The following is an 18583-nucleotide window of genomic DNA, read 5'->3' on the forward strand; positions in this document are numbered from 1 at the left end:
TAGGTACACATTCTTGTTCCCATGCATTCTTGCTGACTTTGAAGACTGAAGCTAATAGTAAGCCATATACAGAGGAAGTATTGAGCTAGAAATGATTCCTAAACTCGTAAGTCAGGACACTGGCACTGACAGAGAAGAAATTTGTGTATGGCGGTTCCTATGCTAATGCTTATGCACATACTTTCCTGATGTCACGACTGCCTCATTTGTTCCCCTCCCCATTTATGTATTACATGTTGAAAAATATTTTTTCTTTGCCTGTCTTGTGCCTTTTTCACCATCTTCCTGGGTACAGAGTTGTTTACAACCATACTAAACTGGGTTCTGTACTCTCAGCTCTTTTAATCTGTGCTTTCCACTATTACCTTGAAATTTGCAAGAAATCCTGTCTCATATCTATTCTGATCATAGCACTCTAAAATAAGTGTTAACCTGAAACTTATAAAAAACCAAGCTCAACAAAACTGAAATTTCTGCTGGATATACATTTCATATGGCTAGTATTAAAAAAATATTGCTAGTAAGTAGATTTAAGTATTTATTGTACCTTATTAAATGTGCTGTAATTAGCTATGTTTTTTATAACCAGTATTTATTTAAATATACAATTTGAGACTTAAATTTTTTAAAGACTGAATTTCCATATGAACTTGAGCATGGAAAAAATTAAAAAGATTGGATTAGAAATTGTATTAGTCCAGAAAGAGACTTTAACATCATATAAGTGCAATTTTGCTTATATTTTTATTATTGTCTCTTTATAACCATTTTAAAAAGTTTTTTCATCAGAATATTAGCACATAAAGTAACAATGGGTACAAGTCTAATTCTTTTGTGTTGTTGGGTCATTCTTTCAAGAATAGTTTCCAATACTCAGCTGAGCTAGTCTATGGAAGCATTGCAAGTGGCATATTCCACAGCTGCGCCTGAGTGTCATAATGCTGTTTAATGCTAGTGTTTGGCATGAGGTAGAAATTAAATTCTTGGTTTCATTAAACATCTTCATGCTTTTCAAGAAAGTATCCTTTCCAAAGCAAACTTAATATGTTCATCTCTACTAGGTTATCAGTCTATGTAGGAGACTGACTAGTTTGAGTGGACGTTTGAAAGCAGTAGGAACAGTTTCTTTCTGCTCCCAAAGTAAAACCAAAGAGTTGAGTATTAATGGTAAAGTCTGAGTTGATATTTTCCATTTGCCAGTGGGACTGTTAGCTTTACTTTTTGTCTAACAGACATTTCTGTCACTTACTGGATGTGCTCTATCTCATTTTCTCACGCAGCGCTGCTCACCTGTTTTGGCCTTCCTGCCTTGTTACTTAGCTCTCTTCTAGCTTCCAGTCCAGTAACTGTTGGAGAAGTCTTGTTTACTATTAGTTATCTCTTTCTGTCTCTGCCCAGCTGGTTTTTCTCCCATTGATACAGTTAATGTCTTGCTTTATTTCCCTCCTCCCTCTAACTACAGGGCTTACTTTGCTAACCTCCAGCCTTGGCTTGACCTGGTGTGCACTTTCCTCTACTCCTGTTTTCACACTATGCAGCATGACTGGCAATGTTCATAGGAACGGCTGTTTCAGGACATGTTCATTCTCCCTTCCAAGAAGTGTTGCCTTCCTCTGTGTTAAACAGATCTATGTTACTATTTTTACTGAATTCTCTTCATAAAAACCAGACTATTTTTCTGCAAACATTGATTGATTCCTGAAATCACTTTCCTATTGCATTTTTGTTGTTGCCTTTTCTGCGAAAATCGGTCTTGACTCTTCCCCTGTATCTCCAACTTTCTGCTTCTCCTCTACCAAAGATGCAGGTTTTCAACTCCTTCCCTGAACCTTGCTCAGATTTCACTTAATCTTGTTGTCTTAACTCACTTGCTTTTTTCTTATTTATCCCATTCTTCTCTGGCTCTCCCTCTTAAAAGTAGCAGCATATTTTAGTCTGTAATCATCTTGAGAAAGTAAGTCATTAACTCTGCTTGCTTTTGCTTGTTTTTTAAGTCATTGTCACATTTTCATTTATTATCACCTGTAAGCTTTTTGAATATACTGGTTATGTACCTCAGCTTGATTTTTCAGTTCCTCATAGACATTCCTGTGTGACTGCCTCTTGTGCGAAATTTCAACTGCTTTCTGGAATTTTATTAACTTAAACCAAATCTCAGAGCTACCTCCTCTTCAGTTTACCTCCTCTGACTTTCATAGTAAACTGGGTGTGGTTTTCCCTTTAAATCTTCCCTTCCTCTGGCATCTGTGACTGTCCTCTCTTAGGTTTGTGCAGATTTTTCTTGTGTAGATAGAAAGTAAAACAACCACAAAAATTCTGGTTTAAAAAACAAACAGACAAAGAAAAACAATGAGGTGGCTCTCAAATGATTTTTTTTAAATCGTTCACCTTTTTGTAAAGGAGCCTTGTTTTCTCGAACAATTTTAGCGAACAGCACTTACATGTCTGTTGGCCTTATATTTATGTGCTGGTTTTGCCTGGGATGGAGTTCATTTACTTCATAGCAGCTAGTATGGGGCTATGTTTTGGATTTGTGCTGAAAACAGTGTTGTTAACACAGAGGTGTTTCGGTTACTGCTGAGCAGAGCTTATACAGAGTCGAGGCCTTTTCTGCCTCTCACCCACCTCACTGTCGAGGAGGCTGGGCGCGCACAAGAAGCTGGGAGGGGGCACAGCCAGGACAGCTGACCCCAACTGACCCAAGGGATATCCCACACCATATGACGACATGCTCAGCACATAAAGCTGGGGGAAAAAAGGAGGAAGGGGGGGATGTTCAGTGATGGTGTTTGTCTTCCCAAGTAGCCATTACGTGTGATGAATCCCTGTTCTCCTGGAGATGGTTGAGCACCTGCCTGCTGATGGCAATTAGTGAATGAATTCCTTCTTTTGCTTTGCTTGTGTGCACAGCTCTTGCTTTACCTGTTAACTTGTCTTTATCTCAAGCCATGAGTTTTCTCACTTTTACTCTTCTTACTCTCTCCCACTTCTCACCAGGGCGGGAGTGAGCGAGCGGCTGTGTGGGGCTTAGTTGCTGGCTGGGGTTAAACCACGAGAATTTATTATCCAAATTTTTACACAGAAGGGGTGAAAATATGAGTACCAAAAGCCTCTGATTTTGAAAACACAGATTTAATTCTAGAAAAGCTTGGAGCCTCCAATGGATGTTACAAAGCCGTTGCAGCTATTTCAAGACCATTTCAGCCTGCCGCTGGCAACAAAGCCTTCAGCAAATGCATATTTTTTAGAAGTACTGTCTGTATATGTATTCATTAGTAAAATACTGCAGGTGGTTTATCTGAAGTTTGAAACTTTGCTTGGAACATAGTCCCTCTTGGCATACGTGCCCCCTCACATCCCAGGAGATGCTTGAAATAAAAAATAATTATCTTGGATATAGAACAAAGGCTCTAGATTAGAATGTGGATGGGAGGGTTAACCATAAAAGATTCTGATGTGAAGACCAAATTGAAATGGTTCTGGGGTATTTTCTTCTCATTTTGGGGTTTAAGTTCCTTATGCTCTGCATTGTTCAGTGGTGGTAGTGGAGAAGAAGCTCAGGGGGTGAGCAAGGAAGAGTCTACCCTCTTGTTTGTAGTAGTTGAAGCTTCATACCTTCTCTGAATTGGAGGTATGATCAGACTTTGTCCTGCAGGCCATGGAAATTGAGTTTATTTCAAGGTCACCAAAGCAGGTAACTTTTTTAAAAGCATGATCCACTTGGCCTTGAGAGGGCATGTGATTAAGTGACTCTTTTTGGCGGGTGTTGCTTTCAAGTGTGGAACAAGAGAAAGGCTGAAGGATTGTTAGTGCATCAGAAACTAACTGATCCTCAGTCTTGCCATATTGAATTACTTATATTGAGCGAATGCTAACTCAGTCTGATTGGCAGGGTGGCTTGGTGTTCTCCAGCTAGGAGAGCTAGGGTCACTTAGTTCTTTTTGGGTGTTTCTTGCTGTAAGAGAGATTTGATACCTAGCTCTGAGGTTTCTGGACTTAGATAAATTACCAGCTTATCTATCTATGTTGCATTTTATCTTGAGCCCAATTTTAGGAGAAGGTGTTTAGTGTCAGCTCCTATTCTGTTTGTCTAAAACTGATATTTTTTTTTTTTTTCTTCAACTTTTCCTACCACATAGGGGTACATTGCTGTAGGATCCTATCTTTCTATCCTTGTAGTCTGGAAGCTGTGTAACTTTACAAATTCTTCGCTATTTTCATGCTTTGGGATCTAAAGAATGCAAATTCATTAAAAAGGAAGTGTCATTTTCTTTTCTTGCAAGGCAGGCTTGTTTACCTGCTTTCTCTGCCATCAAGACTTCACCATTTTTCTTCTCTTCAAAAAAGAGAAAAAAAAAAAGAGGGAAAAAGTACAGTAAAGGAATTGTTAAGCTTCTTCTAGTTAAAGACTAATTAGTATATATGGCCAAGGGTATCTGGTTGTTCCCTGTGTCAGTCATAACCAGGCCTAATTGACAGACGTGCAATATTTTCTAAGATGTTTTTCCTGAACTGTCTTACTTATTTTCTGAGTTGCCAATAGAATATATTATATGCTACTAAAACATAGGAGAGAGTTTTGCTTTAACGAGGAAAAGATATATTTGCAATATTTTATAACCTGTTGGTATTTATGTACTGCGTCTACCTAATGCTGTAGGGCAAAACTGAATTATCAGAGTAGCTATGGGTAGATGCTACTTATTACTGACTAAAAAATTTCTTTCCTACATCAAAGTGTCTCCTGTCTATGGTGTAATATGTCACTGTTGCAATATGTTTATCCGTGTCAAACTATTGCATTACAACACAAACAGAGGCATTCTGATCTATAAAAGATATTTTGATCAGTAGTAACTAGCAGCTGCCTTTGTTCTATTTTTAAATAATTAAATAAAATATTTCAGCTGTGTTAGATCATATGCTATGCACATGTGCTACTGACAGGTCATGAAACTGAACCAAAATATAACATTGAGCAGAGAAATCATGTTCCTTCAAAATATTTATTTTAAATTTACTGTTACAATAGATAACTATTAATATTTGGGCAAATGGGCAGAATGGAAGCAAACTGTAATGTGCAAATCCCCAACTAACAAAAATTCTGAGGTTTTTATAAAGTATCAATGTGACACATCTTCAGGTATGAATATTTGGAGACAACACATGTACAAGGAGGATTTCGGGAGTAGGCTTTCTTAAAGCTAATATTAATGGATATCATACTGTAGAAGTATACATAAAATATGTGCTGATTATGTCATAGTATTTCAGTAGAATGTACATACTCCCTGGCTTTCTTAACGTTTGTTGTTCTGAGATTGTTTGAGACTTTGAATACAAATGTACAACGTGTCAGGTAGAAACAGCATCTGTGGAGAAACTTTTTTCTTCATGTTCAATACTTAGTATGAATGACACCCCTATGTTTGCACAACAGAAAACTGAAGTTACTGGGCTTACTACTTTTTAACTATTGTAAAGACTGTATCAGGTCATATGGAAACTAAGTAAAGTTTAAGATTTCCTGTTTACATTTAACTATGTTGTTTATGAGGTTTGACAGGAGTGTTCAAAAATTCTATGCACCTTAGACAATATTGTAATACATATGGAATGGATCTTTACTTTTCTATCTTGATCTTCAGTTAACGTGAGTGCATGCCACCAGATTTTGTTCAGCTCTAATTGTTCATAAGTTTTTTGTAAGCAAAGCAGTAAGTTTGCGACGTGACCTGAGGAAAGTGGAGGTGAATGGATCATATTTGTGTTTGCAGTCAGCAGCTGAACACAAAGGTTGTGCAAATAGAACAAATGTTGTCATCTCAGTCCTAGAAATGGTGCCACCCAGTTAGAGCTTTTTGCCACACTTTTGTTGGAAAAAGTGCAGTGTAACAGTGTTTCTCAAAATCTCAATGCTTATCAGACTCCTTTTTGTAAATGCATATGAAAACCAGAGTGAGCAGGCAGATGTGTTCGCACATCTATTTGTGTGTAAAATTAGGCCACTCAAGCTAATCCTTTTAAAGGAAACATACTCTGTTTCATTTCCATTTGAGACTCTACTTATTTAAGAAAATCCCCTTTAATATTTTTTTCAGTGCAGAATATCACCATTAAATGGTTCATATTTCTTAAATTAAAATGAGTGCTTTTTTCAATGATTCTGTAGTATGATCATACTTCCTAATTGGCTGCTGGCATCCAGCATGCCCTTGTCTTTGACCTGCTGAATCCGTTTTGGGCAGGATTGTTGGGGGGGTTTGTTTGCTTTATTTAGTTTAAGGATTGGTGATACAAATACCAGTTTTTCCTTCTCTTTATTTCCATTTTTTCATTGTACTGTTGAAGACTGGCCTCACAGAGACCTAAAGGTCTTTTTCTTTTTTTTTTTCTTTTTTTCTTTCTCACTTGTCTGCTGTTTCAAGGGCTTCATATGTTTTAGCATAGATTGCTAATAGAAAACTCAGCTTTCACATTGGTCTGTTTTATTGCCCCCAAATTCACCAGGAAGGATACAAATAGTGCTCTTTTGAGTACAGCTCTAGAACTACATGTAGAATGGTATATGTGTACATATACTTGTCTACCCCCTTGCAAGTAAAGCCAAATTTCTTCTGTTCATCGGGTCTTGCTTTTAAGGTACTAATATTTTGAAAACATAACTGTTTTCAAGCTGAAAATGTTTGCACTACTTAAATATATGCAAGACCTTTGTGTTTTATTGGAGCAATGTACTTATGAAGAGTGCATTTCGTTGTAATGTCTATGCTGTTATATTTTATAGGTTACTTTCTCTACCAATGGTATATATTTGTTTAGTCAGTTATAGGAAGACGAGTTTTATTACTGATATTCATAGCCGATAATTATACCCTTCTGTTCACATTGCAGCAATATGTATTTGTGCAGTAAAAATATATATGTGTAAACACAGCAATAGTTCTTCATATTTCCCTTCTGGCACACAATAGTATTTTTGTTCTGCTAAGTATGTTAATGTGTAAAAGATATGTAAGTCCCAAGTAAGTGTTTAAATTATGGGTGTGAACAAATAGCAGGTAGACTTAAAAAAAAGGAAGGGGGGAGGGGAAAAAGAAAAAAAAATTCCGAACTTCTTCAGGGAGTTACCTTTTATTTTCCAAGTCTTTATGCAGACCCTGGCTTACACAGTCCTTGCTTTTGAAATTGTTTTGGACATGTAAGTTAGTTTAGCATCAGTTTCAGGTGTCTGTAGTTTTGGGGGAAGAGGAAAGAGAATGGTCAGAGGTCTATTCAGGAAAAATGATTAAAATTCTTCTAAATGCACACACATGCTTCATGCATTTTGGCCATTTGTGAATCATGGAGCAAAGAACTCGTGGTGGAGCTGGGGTAGGGGGGTGCATGTGTGTTAGGTTGTGCTGTAAACTAGACCCCCAAATACATATGGATCAAAATAATCTTGTTTCAGATGTTTGAAGGAATACTGGTATTGCTTTGTTTTTTGCACTTTTCTGTGTCTAAACTTTGCTCTACCCCACTATACTATCCAGATAACTATTGCTGTTTTGTAATGCTTTTTGTTGGTACCAACTTTGAAATAATTTGATAGAGGAGATAAGAACGATAAAGGAGGTGTTATTACTAAGGAAGTATAGCAGACCTAGTCCTGTTGCCAGTTTCATTTGACCTTGCCACTGAAGTCTCTAGTCATAACTTGTAATTGATATCAACAATGATCTTAAGAACTATGTGAGAGGAAGTTCTCATTCCCAGTAAGTTCAGGACAGGTCAAAAGCAGGCCAGCTTTGCTATTTTCTAGCAAATCTTATGCCAAATACCAACTGCTGAATTGGTATAAGTGGTCAATCTTGGTGAAAGCCATGAAGTATAACAGTGCAAGAAGTTTTACTTGATATATTACCAACGAACACTGTTTCTTGGAACATTGATTGTAACATGAAAATTATGAGAATAAGTAACGATAATCTTAAAAATCCTTCACTGAGTTCATGTCCAGGAGCTGATTAGGATTTCACAAGTTCAAAAAACCATAGAGCACTTAAGAAGAGAAGAGGGATAAACAGAGAAAATGAATTCAGAAGTGTCTTAGAGGAAAAACAGTAGTTATAGATCTGGAACTGGTCAGTCACTGGTGTTTGTTTCAGACATGGGAAAATAATGGTAATACCAACACATACAAAGATGAAATCAAAGATTGGTTTTACACTTACTTGTGAACAGGTTGTGCTCGTAAGCCTGAATATCTGCTAAAAATAGTGGATTTTAAAGTTGAGATTAAGGGGACCACTATAGGCAAGCCTGGCACTAGACACTGTCAAAAAACTGCAATAGTGGTAAAACTGTGCCTGATGTCTAGGTTTGTTATTTCTGGAACAGCATTCTTTCTCAAAGCTATTCAGACAACTTGAAATTATCTAGACAATTAAAAAAATCAGATTATCTCTTTGTGAAAGATTTAATAAAGAGATTCATATTCGGGAAGGGCATACTTCCTTAAGTTATTGGAAAGATTTCAGAAATGTTTCAAAGTCATGACTCTTTTCTACAAAGAATGAGGTGAAGTTAAATTCCATTTAACATCATCTTATTTTCAATATAACACAGAAGATGCACATACTTGAGATGTACTCTAAGAAGGAATTGGGCTTGCTGCCATGACAAGTATGATATTGGGCATGCAGCAGAGCACTTAGGCAGTCCAGCCAGAAAAGTGTCTCCAAATGCTGTTAGGAGAGAGAATTTAAGGTATTTAATGACATGAGATATGCAAAAGAGCAGCCTGGACTATACAGGAATCATTAAACCCTCATGTGTACTCTGAAATGTTTAAAGAGCAAGAAGTATACGACTGGATTAATTTTTTTTTTTATATTAGGAATTGAAAAGACTTATGTGAAAGAGTGATTATTCTTGCAGCCTAACTGCAGTAATGTGTTATAAAAGCACATAATTGAAAATGTACTCAGTAGATAATTATGAAACCAAGACAGGAAAACTGAAAATGGCAGATGTACACTGAATACAAGTACTGGGGATGTTGTTACTGGAAGGGTTCCTATTTATGACTTCAGTGAACTGCTGGAGCTTGTAACTAATGTGCTCTAACTTCTCTGTTTCTGCTTATTGTGCTTAAGATTCTTGCAAAGTAGAAATTTTATCCAGAGATTTCATTTAAAAACTATAATTAGAAATATGTGCTTATATAGACTTTGTAGAGGTCCAGGTAGTATACATGTACTTTTCAAGTTGTTTTCTGATAGTAATTTCTGTGTTTAACTCAAATATATCCTTGAAAGTACATATGCTTAATTACATTTCAGTTTTGCATTGCACCTTAAAATGAATAAATTTATAGTTTCCTTTTTGTGGTCTCTTCTTGTTCCTTAGATAATTATGCAGTTTTGTAATCTGCATATGGCCTCTTCTTTCAGTTGAATAATTTGATTCAAACAGCAAGATATTTAAATGTTGTAGCTAATATGAAAGGCTATATAATTACTGGTAACCAATTGTCTTATGACTGATGCATTACCAGTCTGTTTTGAATGCTTTTAATACAGGTGTGTTTTGAAAGTATTCCATTAATTTGTTTCTCCAGAATTGCACTAGGGGACTTCTGAAGATGCACAGCATTATCCCACACTGTTGCTTAGCTCAGTGTGAGAACATGTCCTTCTGCTTGTGCTGCTCTGTATTTTCTGCTCCTCTTAAAAGATAGCTGACAAGAACTGTTTAAAAATAGCAGGCCAAGGGCAGGTGACAAAATGTCACACAAGCAGCACCTGGTCCAGTGACAGCCTGGAGGGAGGGAAAAAACCAAACCCAGATGTCACAGATACGATTCTATTTCTGAAGCTGGTCAAACAGCAGAATTTCAGCTTCGGCAAAGGAAGAGAGAAGGGCCCATGCAACCATTATGCATTCAAATTTTATTCTATTTTTTTCATAGTAGTTCCCTTTTTTCTATTACAAGTATTAGTTTACAAGTATGGATTATTATATACACCTTTTCTCTTTACAAGTAATACCTGTAACCTCATGCTCATTAATATGCTCTTAAGGAAAAGGAAATTAATATCAGTCTAAGAAGATTTCTGAAATATTTCTAGCACAAGTTGATACTAACTGAAATAATAGCAGTTTTACAGTTTCTGCAGTGCCAGATTAATGCGAAAATATGTATAGGAGAATTATGTCTGTAATTAGGAAATCTGAAGTAGTTCAAATGCAGATCTCTTTAAGAAGCTTTGCTCAAGGAGTTGGGAAGTAAAAATAGAAATTTTATTTACCTTCCTTCTGCCCCCACTTCTTTCTGGAGGTGCTCTTTGCTTCACAGTCTTATTGTGGCGGCACTTTTTTCTAGAAGAATGAGAAAATTATAATGCGAAGAAAATACATATTTGCTCTTAAACTGCTTGTGACAGTTTCAGAAGTTTACTGAAACTTCATGTTGCATCTGTTCAAAAAGAATATTAATTACAGCACAGCAGTCTCTGTGTCTGGAAATAGAAGGCTTTAACTTACTAATGGGAACTAAAATGTTGGAGAAGATTTGCTTTAGTTCTGCTTTGTCAAAGTTTACTTGTTAAAACTTGGTCTTGCGGAAGTATGGAAGAGAATTTACACTAAGGTTATATTGGTTCTTCAGTATAGTGAGTGGGTCTTGAGCTCCTGTGTTTGACTGCCAATATAGGGAAGAAGTGTAAACTGCCCGCTTTCGTAGCTCCCAAGCCACAAGTCTAGAGATACAGAGAGCCTGTGAAATGGATTGCAACACTTCTAAGTGACTTAAGTTACTTACATTACTTAATTGAAATAATTTTTTGTGTGGCTCTAATGATCCTTTTATATCTTTTTCCAATCAAGGACTAATACAACTTGTTTTGTTACAAAGTTTCTTCAGGGTAAGTTTTTAATACCTCAACTCAGTTAAGTAGTATCTAAACCTCATCTGAACAGTAGTAGAGTTGGCTCATTTCTTGCTTTGATGATTTTGGTGGACTACCTTGCCTTTGAAACAAAGTAACCATGTGTGAATTTGTTCCCACTTCCAGTTCCTGAAGTCATCAGAGATCTTCTTAAGCCAACCTTGCGATTGTTAAATCTCACCTGAGAAAATTGGTACTATTTTGCATCCCTCTAGCTTCTTGGAAACTGGCACCAGCAAAATTAATTTGAATTTAATGGTTAACCTTATGTGTATGATGATCCCATATTATGGGTCAAGAATAAATATTTTTCAAAGTACATTTGAATGTACTCCATGAGAACAACACTCCCTCCAACCCAGTATCTTATCTCAAATAGTAAGCGATCGCAGGTTCTTAAGGAAGAATACAAAAACAGGGTAAACACTCTGTCTCCAACGATCTGTTAACTCAAGAGCTTCTTGTGTCACAGGTAGTATGGAAAATAGGGATTTATTTTTACCAATTAGGCGGAGTTTTTGTAATGCTATACTCGTTATTTGAAGCCTACTATAAATGGCATCACTGCAGCAAGGTTGAACTTTGAGGCCTTATTTTGAAAGGGTAAACATAATACTTTCCTAGTACAAAGCAAAGGGATGTATTAAAAAAGTAATTATTTCATTGTTTATTTTGTGATTTTCAATATTTTAAGTACATAACACTAAAGGTACTACAGTGTTAAATGTCTTAAACGTGTATTCTTGGGAAGTTGTCTTTGGTAGATGGAAGATTTGGCTACCCGGAATGTTCATCCCCTTTAGCAACTTTTCATATTAATAAATTTAATTCAGTTTTGAAATACAAACATTAAAAATAGCTTTTATTTACATTGCAGGTCGTATGGGAATAAATTTCCATCATCCAGGAACAGACAATATTATGGCTCTTAATAGTAAGTAGTTAATATCTAGTGACTAATATTGTCATGTTGAATATTATTTCTTACATTTATTTTGTATGTAGCTGTACAGTCAGACATAAATATGTGTAATAATATTTGCATAGAAGCTAATGTGCACTGTCTTAAAATGATTTACATAAATCAATTATATCTGATTTTACTAGTAGAATTGGAGATTCTTTTTATTACCTTTACAATAGCATTATGTGTTCCACTGGAAGCTTCATAATGTCCGCTATAGATAATACTGCAAAATGATCTCTCTTGTTCCCTCTTTTATGGGTGTGTATACATGTTAAATCTGTAATTTCAATTTCTGATATCTCTCCAGACCTATTTCTTCTTGTTGGGATGAGTTGTTACAGGTTTTGCATACAATTACAGTGGCTGATGGGGTTTACTTTGTTGGTTTCCCTAAAACATTATGTAGACAGGACTGGAGAGAATGTTTAGACATCTAAATGATGAGGATAAAGTATGGGGCTGAACTTCACTAAAAGATTATTGCTTTTGTTTGTGTTAGAAAATAAAAATAAATTTTAAAAAATCCAGTCGTGAACATATGCATTCAAAAAATGTGCCAAAATGGATCTGGAAAGCTCTAGAGACAGCCTTGTATCATGTAGTGGGGGGGGCGTGTGGGGTGTTAAGCACCACCAGCATAATGTAGAACTGAACTATGCAAATCAAAGCATAGTTTTTGTCTATCTAATTCTAACAAATGTTAACTGTTTTCAAATGTTGGGTTTGCTTACCATGTTGTATTAGAGGTGTTGGGATTAATTTATTAACTTCTCTAAAATTTTTTGCCTTTACACTGTCTATATAAGTTGCACTGTGTATAGTTGAAAACTGCAGGGTTTTTAAGAGTCTTAAAATTAGATTGTTTTTTGTGTAGTACCAAACAAAATTACATCTATAGGACTTTGTGCTCTTTTTCTTGGTTTTACACCATTGATGAGGTGATATTTTGCAGTTTCTGTTGTCATAGTTAGCATATATGCCCCATTTTCTTATGAGCACATGAAATCATGTGAAATTAAGTAATTAACTAGGAGAAATGCTCCATTTAATTAAAGACTTTATTTAAAAGGGAAGCCGTCATGTGGGTGTGTGTGTGTGTAAATAAGTGCTACATAGTACAGACTGCTGCTGTTAGACATGACTTCTGATCTCAGAATGTATTTGTTGTTCTAACATGGGCACTTCAGTAAGCTGATTGCAATTATAATTATTGTGAACATGGGAGATCGTGATTGAATTTTGAGTTATTTTTAAAAATTGACAGTTACTATGGAATGCATAGCAGTATTTCTTATGAAGTCTTACAGAGATTTTTGAAAGACAGGAATGAAAAACTGATACAAAAAGCTATACTATATACTATATTGAACCAGGGTTGTTACATTTTGGGACAACTCACTTTTATGCTAAATGGATTAATATATTCTATTCCGATTTCTGTCATTGCTAGGTAAACTTAAAATAATTGCTTTTTAAATGGAAATAATATTTAAGAAAGTATTTCTTCCTCCCTAATTCCTCTGAAATTTTTACAACAATGTAATCTAGTAATTTATAAAAAGTAATGATCCTTTGCAGTTATAGTCCTGGCGTATGACTAAAAGATCGGTATAGCTAACTGAGGGACGTAAACAAAACATATTTATCCATTTCCAGTATTTAAAAATATTACGAGTTTATTAAAATATTAACTGCTTGCAGACTTACATAAATGTGGAATCATAAATATGCAATTTATGCAAAATAGTAATGATTGTTCTTTTGAATAAAATTCAGTGCAAATCAAAAGTCTGGATAAGTGTCCATATATTTTCCCTCTCCTGCATGTTTTCTTCCCGTTCTTTACTAGGCAAGGCCACACCATTTTGGGCCATTACTAAGAGCCCAGAAGCTAGAATTATTGTACTGGTTTTTGCTCTTAAATCTTTGTAGAGTTGAGAGTAAAAGCAAGTATTCAAGCACATCAGGTTAAAGGTTACTTTCTGTGATTTTAATCCTCTTTTGTATGCAGCTAAAACTGAGAAATTAAGAACTCTCTAATTCAGATGTGTTCCATTACTTTTGCCTTGGGGAATATACTAAGGAAAGTTAGTCCCAGAAGAAACACTCTTGTGCTGGAATGGTTGTGGTTTGGGTTTAAAAAAATAAAATAAATAAAATAAAATAAAAATTCTCAAAATAGATTTCATTCCAGCAATTCTTGGAACTATTTGGAGAACTTATGTAACTTCTTTAAATTATAATATCTATATATAATTTCTGTGAAACTAAACACTGTCTGCTGAATCTGCAAATCCAACCTTCACATTCTATTTATAGTCATTGCTACATAAGCATTTTTCTCTTTTCCTGTGAAGACACAGTAATAAACTTTAAGATTTATTACTCAAAGCTCAATTTCTCACTAACAGTGTACACAGTCTTTTGAAGCTGGAAGACAGCATAGGCTCATGTCAAGAGCAATGCAAAACTTTACTTCACGTGTTGTAGGGAGAGGGGAAGTTTTCTGAGGGGTGTCTGTCTCTTTAGCTCCTTCTCATTCTTTATGGCAACACTATCAACTGTACTTCAGCTGGTATTCTTATCTATTGATTACAGCCTTTTGAAATGAGGGATTTTCCTGACTGACTGTCTTGAGCTACTGTCTGTAAATATTGAAGGGGATTGTTTGGTTTGAGGAAAGAAGTTACTTGCTTAGTTGGCAGGGCTTAGTGGAGAGCATACTACCACCATTTTGTTCATCATTGTGCAAAGCTATAAAACATTATCATCTCAAAGCACTGAGTTCTGAAATAATAAAATCAGTGAGGTAGAAATGGATAATTATTATTAATCTCTTCTCATCATTGATGGTGTTACGCTTGTGCACATACACAAACTGTTGCACATGTGTATAAGCATGTTTACATTGTAGAGGCGCTTGAAGTTCTCTATCAGAAATAGGCTTCTATTGAGGAATGCAGTATTCAAATATTCAGAGATTTGAGCATAATCCTAAAGAGCATTTAAACAAAAGGAAGATGCAAATATTTAGATTTGAAACATTGTGCAAAGGGAAAAAGCTATAGCTTTTGTCTATATGAGCTCTAATTGAAATCATGTTTCTAATCAAGTCGTGACATCTGTTTGTTAACTTTTCAATAATGTCATTCATACAGAGGTAAACAGTAGAACGATTTTTATATACATTCATCTACAGCACCTTAGTAAACACAATTGATACTGTAATTTCTAGGGGAAATATGGTATAAATTGGATTATTTATTATTTATGATTTTTAATGTAAATTTCTATATGAACTTAAAGAGAAATCATCTGTTGATGATACTTTTAGTAGGTGTTTGCTATACTAATTATAGTTATGTTCACAAAACTAAGGAAAACCTGAAAATAAATTAATTTGCTTTGCCAAAATTAACTTTAACTATCCCCTGCTCTTGCTAGTACACACGCCCATTTGCAGTCATGCATTTCTGCAGCCATTGACTTCTGTTTGGGGGATGCTGGATATTCTTTTGTGTTAATATGTGCTCCCTTTTAGTTACTTATATAAATAGGACTAAATGATCAGCATGAATACACAGTCACCTATTATATGCTAGGTAGTGCTATCTTTAATGCTTCTTGTGAACTCCAGAAAGCCAACAATAAACTTGACTGGGAGAGAAGTACAGCAGGTGAAAAAGGGAGACAGGGAATAAATGAGGGTGTGTGATCTTTCTAAGGAAGCACTGTACTGTATTGCTGGGATCCCAAATGCACGTCTGTAAAATGAGTTTAGACTAAAGGTAGTTAAACTAACAAATGAGAAAAAAAAACTTTATGAAATGCTGGAATTTTGTTTTTCCTAAAGCTCCTCTGTACAGTGACTTTGCACTGCTGTTGGGCTTCAAATGTTCCATCTGCTTCCAATGTTCATTCTTGTCTCATATGAAAATGTGTCATCTGTGAGGTCTGGTACTGTTTGCTCTCCATCTGACTGTTTTTTCTTCTTTTCATTAGTGTCATTTAGTTCTGTTTGTTCTGAATAAAATAATTTGAAAAATACATTAAGGCAAGGGTTTGGGGCACCTTTCTGGATGTTTGTGTAGAAATTTTGGTTTTGTTTTATTAATAGAGATACTAATTATATGGGGAAGTCATCATGCCATGACAGAAAGTGTAATGGCAGCAAAACAATTTCATTTTTTATTTTCATGCTTTTATTGGTTTTAAAATTGCCTTGTCTCCTTAAGAGCTATTGTACTTGGCTCTTCTATATTCTGATGTATTTTTTTCAACACACAGAGTGTTCAGATATAACCAAGTTGCTGAAAAAGCATTTTAGATTTTAATCTTTTGCCAGTGCTGTCAGTATACCTTGAAATCACCTGCTCTGAATAGTAAGTTTATTGAATTATTTTTGTCTTTAAAAATCTTGGTTTGGCAGTTTAACAGCTATTAAAAGATTGGGTTTTGTAGTGATAATATTCTCTGAAAATGTGTGGCTAAATTCTGAGAGGCATCAATCTCTTCTAATAATTTGGTACCTGCCTACAGGAATTTGCTGAGCCCTTTAGCCCAATTGCCAAGTTGGGTTACTAATGTGTTGCTAGCTTATTAACATATAAGGAATAATAGGAATAAAAGACACAGAGAGCTAATAAGGGTTGCAAAACTAGACCTGATTTAATTGTGAAGAGATCAGAGTTTATTTAACTGGAGGGAAAAAATGAATGAGGTAGTGTGTGACATAGCAAAGCAGTAGGCTTCATAAGAGTCCCAGAGTGTGTGAACTGTCACTTTATACATAACCTTGTTAAGTTTTTCAGACCCAGCTGTACAAACAGTTAGTACTGATGCTGCCTTGGGGGCTGTGAGGCAGGCTAGCTGATATGTTAAAGTTCCTTCTATACTTGTCTTAATTAAAAAAAAAAAAAAAAAGGAGGGAGGGGAAAAAGGCAGGGGAGCAATAAAACATGGCTTGTCTTCTTTCTTCCCTTCAATTTTTTTATGTTGGCACCTGCACTTCCTGAGATCTGATTTGGCTGTTGCTGAAGGCAGTATCTCTTATCAGTGACTGCTAAAGTCTTTTTCTAGCAGAGGAAGATTTCTTACATTTTCTTCCTTTTAATCCAACTTTGTAGCTCCTTACTACCTTCTTGTTTGGTTTTTTTCCCCACCACTTTTCCTGCCTTTAACCTCACCAATGTGCTTTCATTCCATCTATGTGATCTCTATTGTGGGTGAGTGCCATCTGTTTCTGCAGAATTTTAAGAACAAGATTTGCCAGGCTATTCCACGAGCATTATGTATTATCCTAGAAGACATGAGACTGCAGTCCAGAATTAGGTTTGGTAGATTGAAAGCAATATGAAGGAAGTTCCTATCATCCTGGCTGTTAGAAATGTGTGTTTTATCATTAACCTATTTTTAAACTAAAACAAAAAAAATTAAAATACGTAAGCCTTACCTCCTGCACAGATGCTTGTCTGCTCAATATGCCTAAGGAAGGAAGACCTAAAGCTGTTTAAGCAATAGTATTGAGTATCAAATGCAGTTTGCATGTTCCATCAAGTGTTTGAGGTTCAGTGTGTGGGCCTTAACTGCATACAGCTTGCATGTAGATTGTGGTTTTGTGATGAAGGGATTCAACTGTATATATATGTCAGCATACATTATCAGGGAGATTGTTGTAATGCTTGCATTGCTAGCATTGGGAAACAGCAAACTAGAAAGGACTGTTGAGGCTAATATCACCAAATTATTGCAATGCCCATCTGCATGTCCAGCCCATCCAACACTGGAAATGGAGAACCACCTTTTGAACCACTCTTAGATGAGCAATAATGCATCCCAATCCAAACCCCAAATTATTTGAATTATATGTTTTCTTTCAAAGACCTCCTCAAAAAGACTGGAGAAGTCTTGTTTTTTGTAAACAGCTTTTTTAGCCATAGAAAAAGGGGAAGAATGAGTATTATTTTCTTAAACAAGCTGTTCTGTTGCATTGCTCATCATGAAAAATGACCCCCCCCAAATCTCAAATGCTGAAACATGCTGAAGTAAAAATAATTGCAAATGCTATCCCTGAAAAAGTGGTGTGAGTATTCTGCAAATAACAGATTAATATATAGAAAACTTTCCTTGGAAGCAAATAGATTTCTGTGCACATAAACCTCAGTACAAACATACTATGGGAAGGAACCCAAAAGTTAATGTAGTGAAACAAATTTAATTCTTTATTCTCCCAAATGTAATTCTTATTTTTCCCCATACTTTTATGGACATGACTTACTGAGTTTTATCATGTCATGTTCATTTATCAGCTTGCTTCTTATCTAGCTAAAATCCAGAAATTGTTATTCAAGAAATTGTATTTTATATGGGGTCAATTAATGAAAGTTTCATTAAACATTGGCCTCATTTTTGTATGCAACTTGTTCTTGTCAATTTCCTATTTTAGTTAGAAAAATTGTTGAACTTATTCTAAACTATGTTTATGTGCATAGATTTTTTTTTTTACATTGAGTGCTACAAATTAAGTTACTCAAACTGCTTCCACTTTAGCTACTGCCTTTCATAAACCTCCAACTGTGTGAAGGTCCACTTTAAAAATAGGAAGTCTTATTCGGTGATTTCTTTGTTTTTATTGGTTCATTTTGTCCCCCGTACCCCCCCCCAGCTCCTCTCGCCTCCC

General features: G+C 35.5%; 1 protein-coding gene across 1 annotated transcript in view; it reads left to right on the forward strand.

Annotated features, from left to right (window-relative positions):
* The window catches only part of CPEB3 (cytoplasmic polyadenylation element binding protein 3), an 85392-nt gene that overhangs the window by 25701 nt on the left and 41108 nt on the right, over positions 1-18583 (forward strand). Inside the window, exon 4 of the mRNA XM_035897326.1 lies at positions 11815-11871. Coding sequence (XP_035753219.1) covers positions 11815-11871 — 57 coding nt within the window. The remainder of the gene's footprint in view (positions 1-11814; positions 11872-18583) is intronic.

This window comes from Egretta garzetta, unplaced genomic scaffold, assembly GCF_000687185.1.
Source record: "Egretta garzetta isolate BGI_Z169 unplaced genomic scaffold, ASM68718v1 scaffold56, whole genome shotgun sequence".
NCBI lineage: Eukaryota > Metazoa > Chordata > Aves > Pelecaniformes > Ardeidae > Egretta > Egretta garzetta.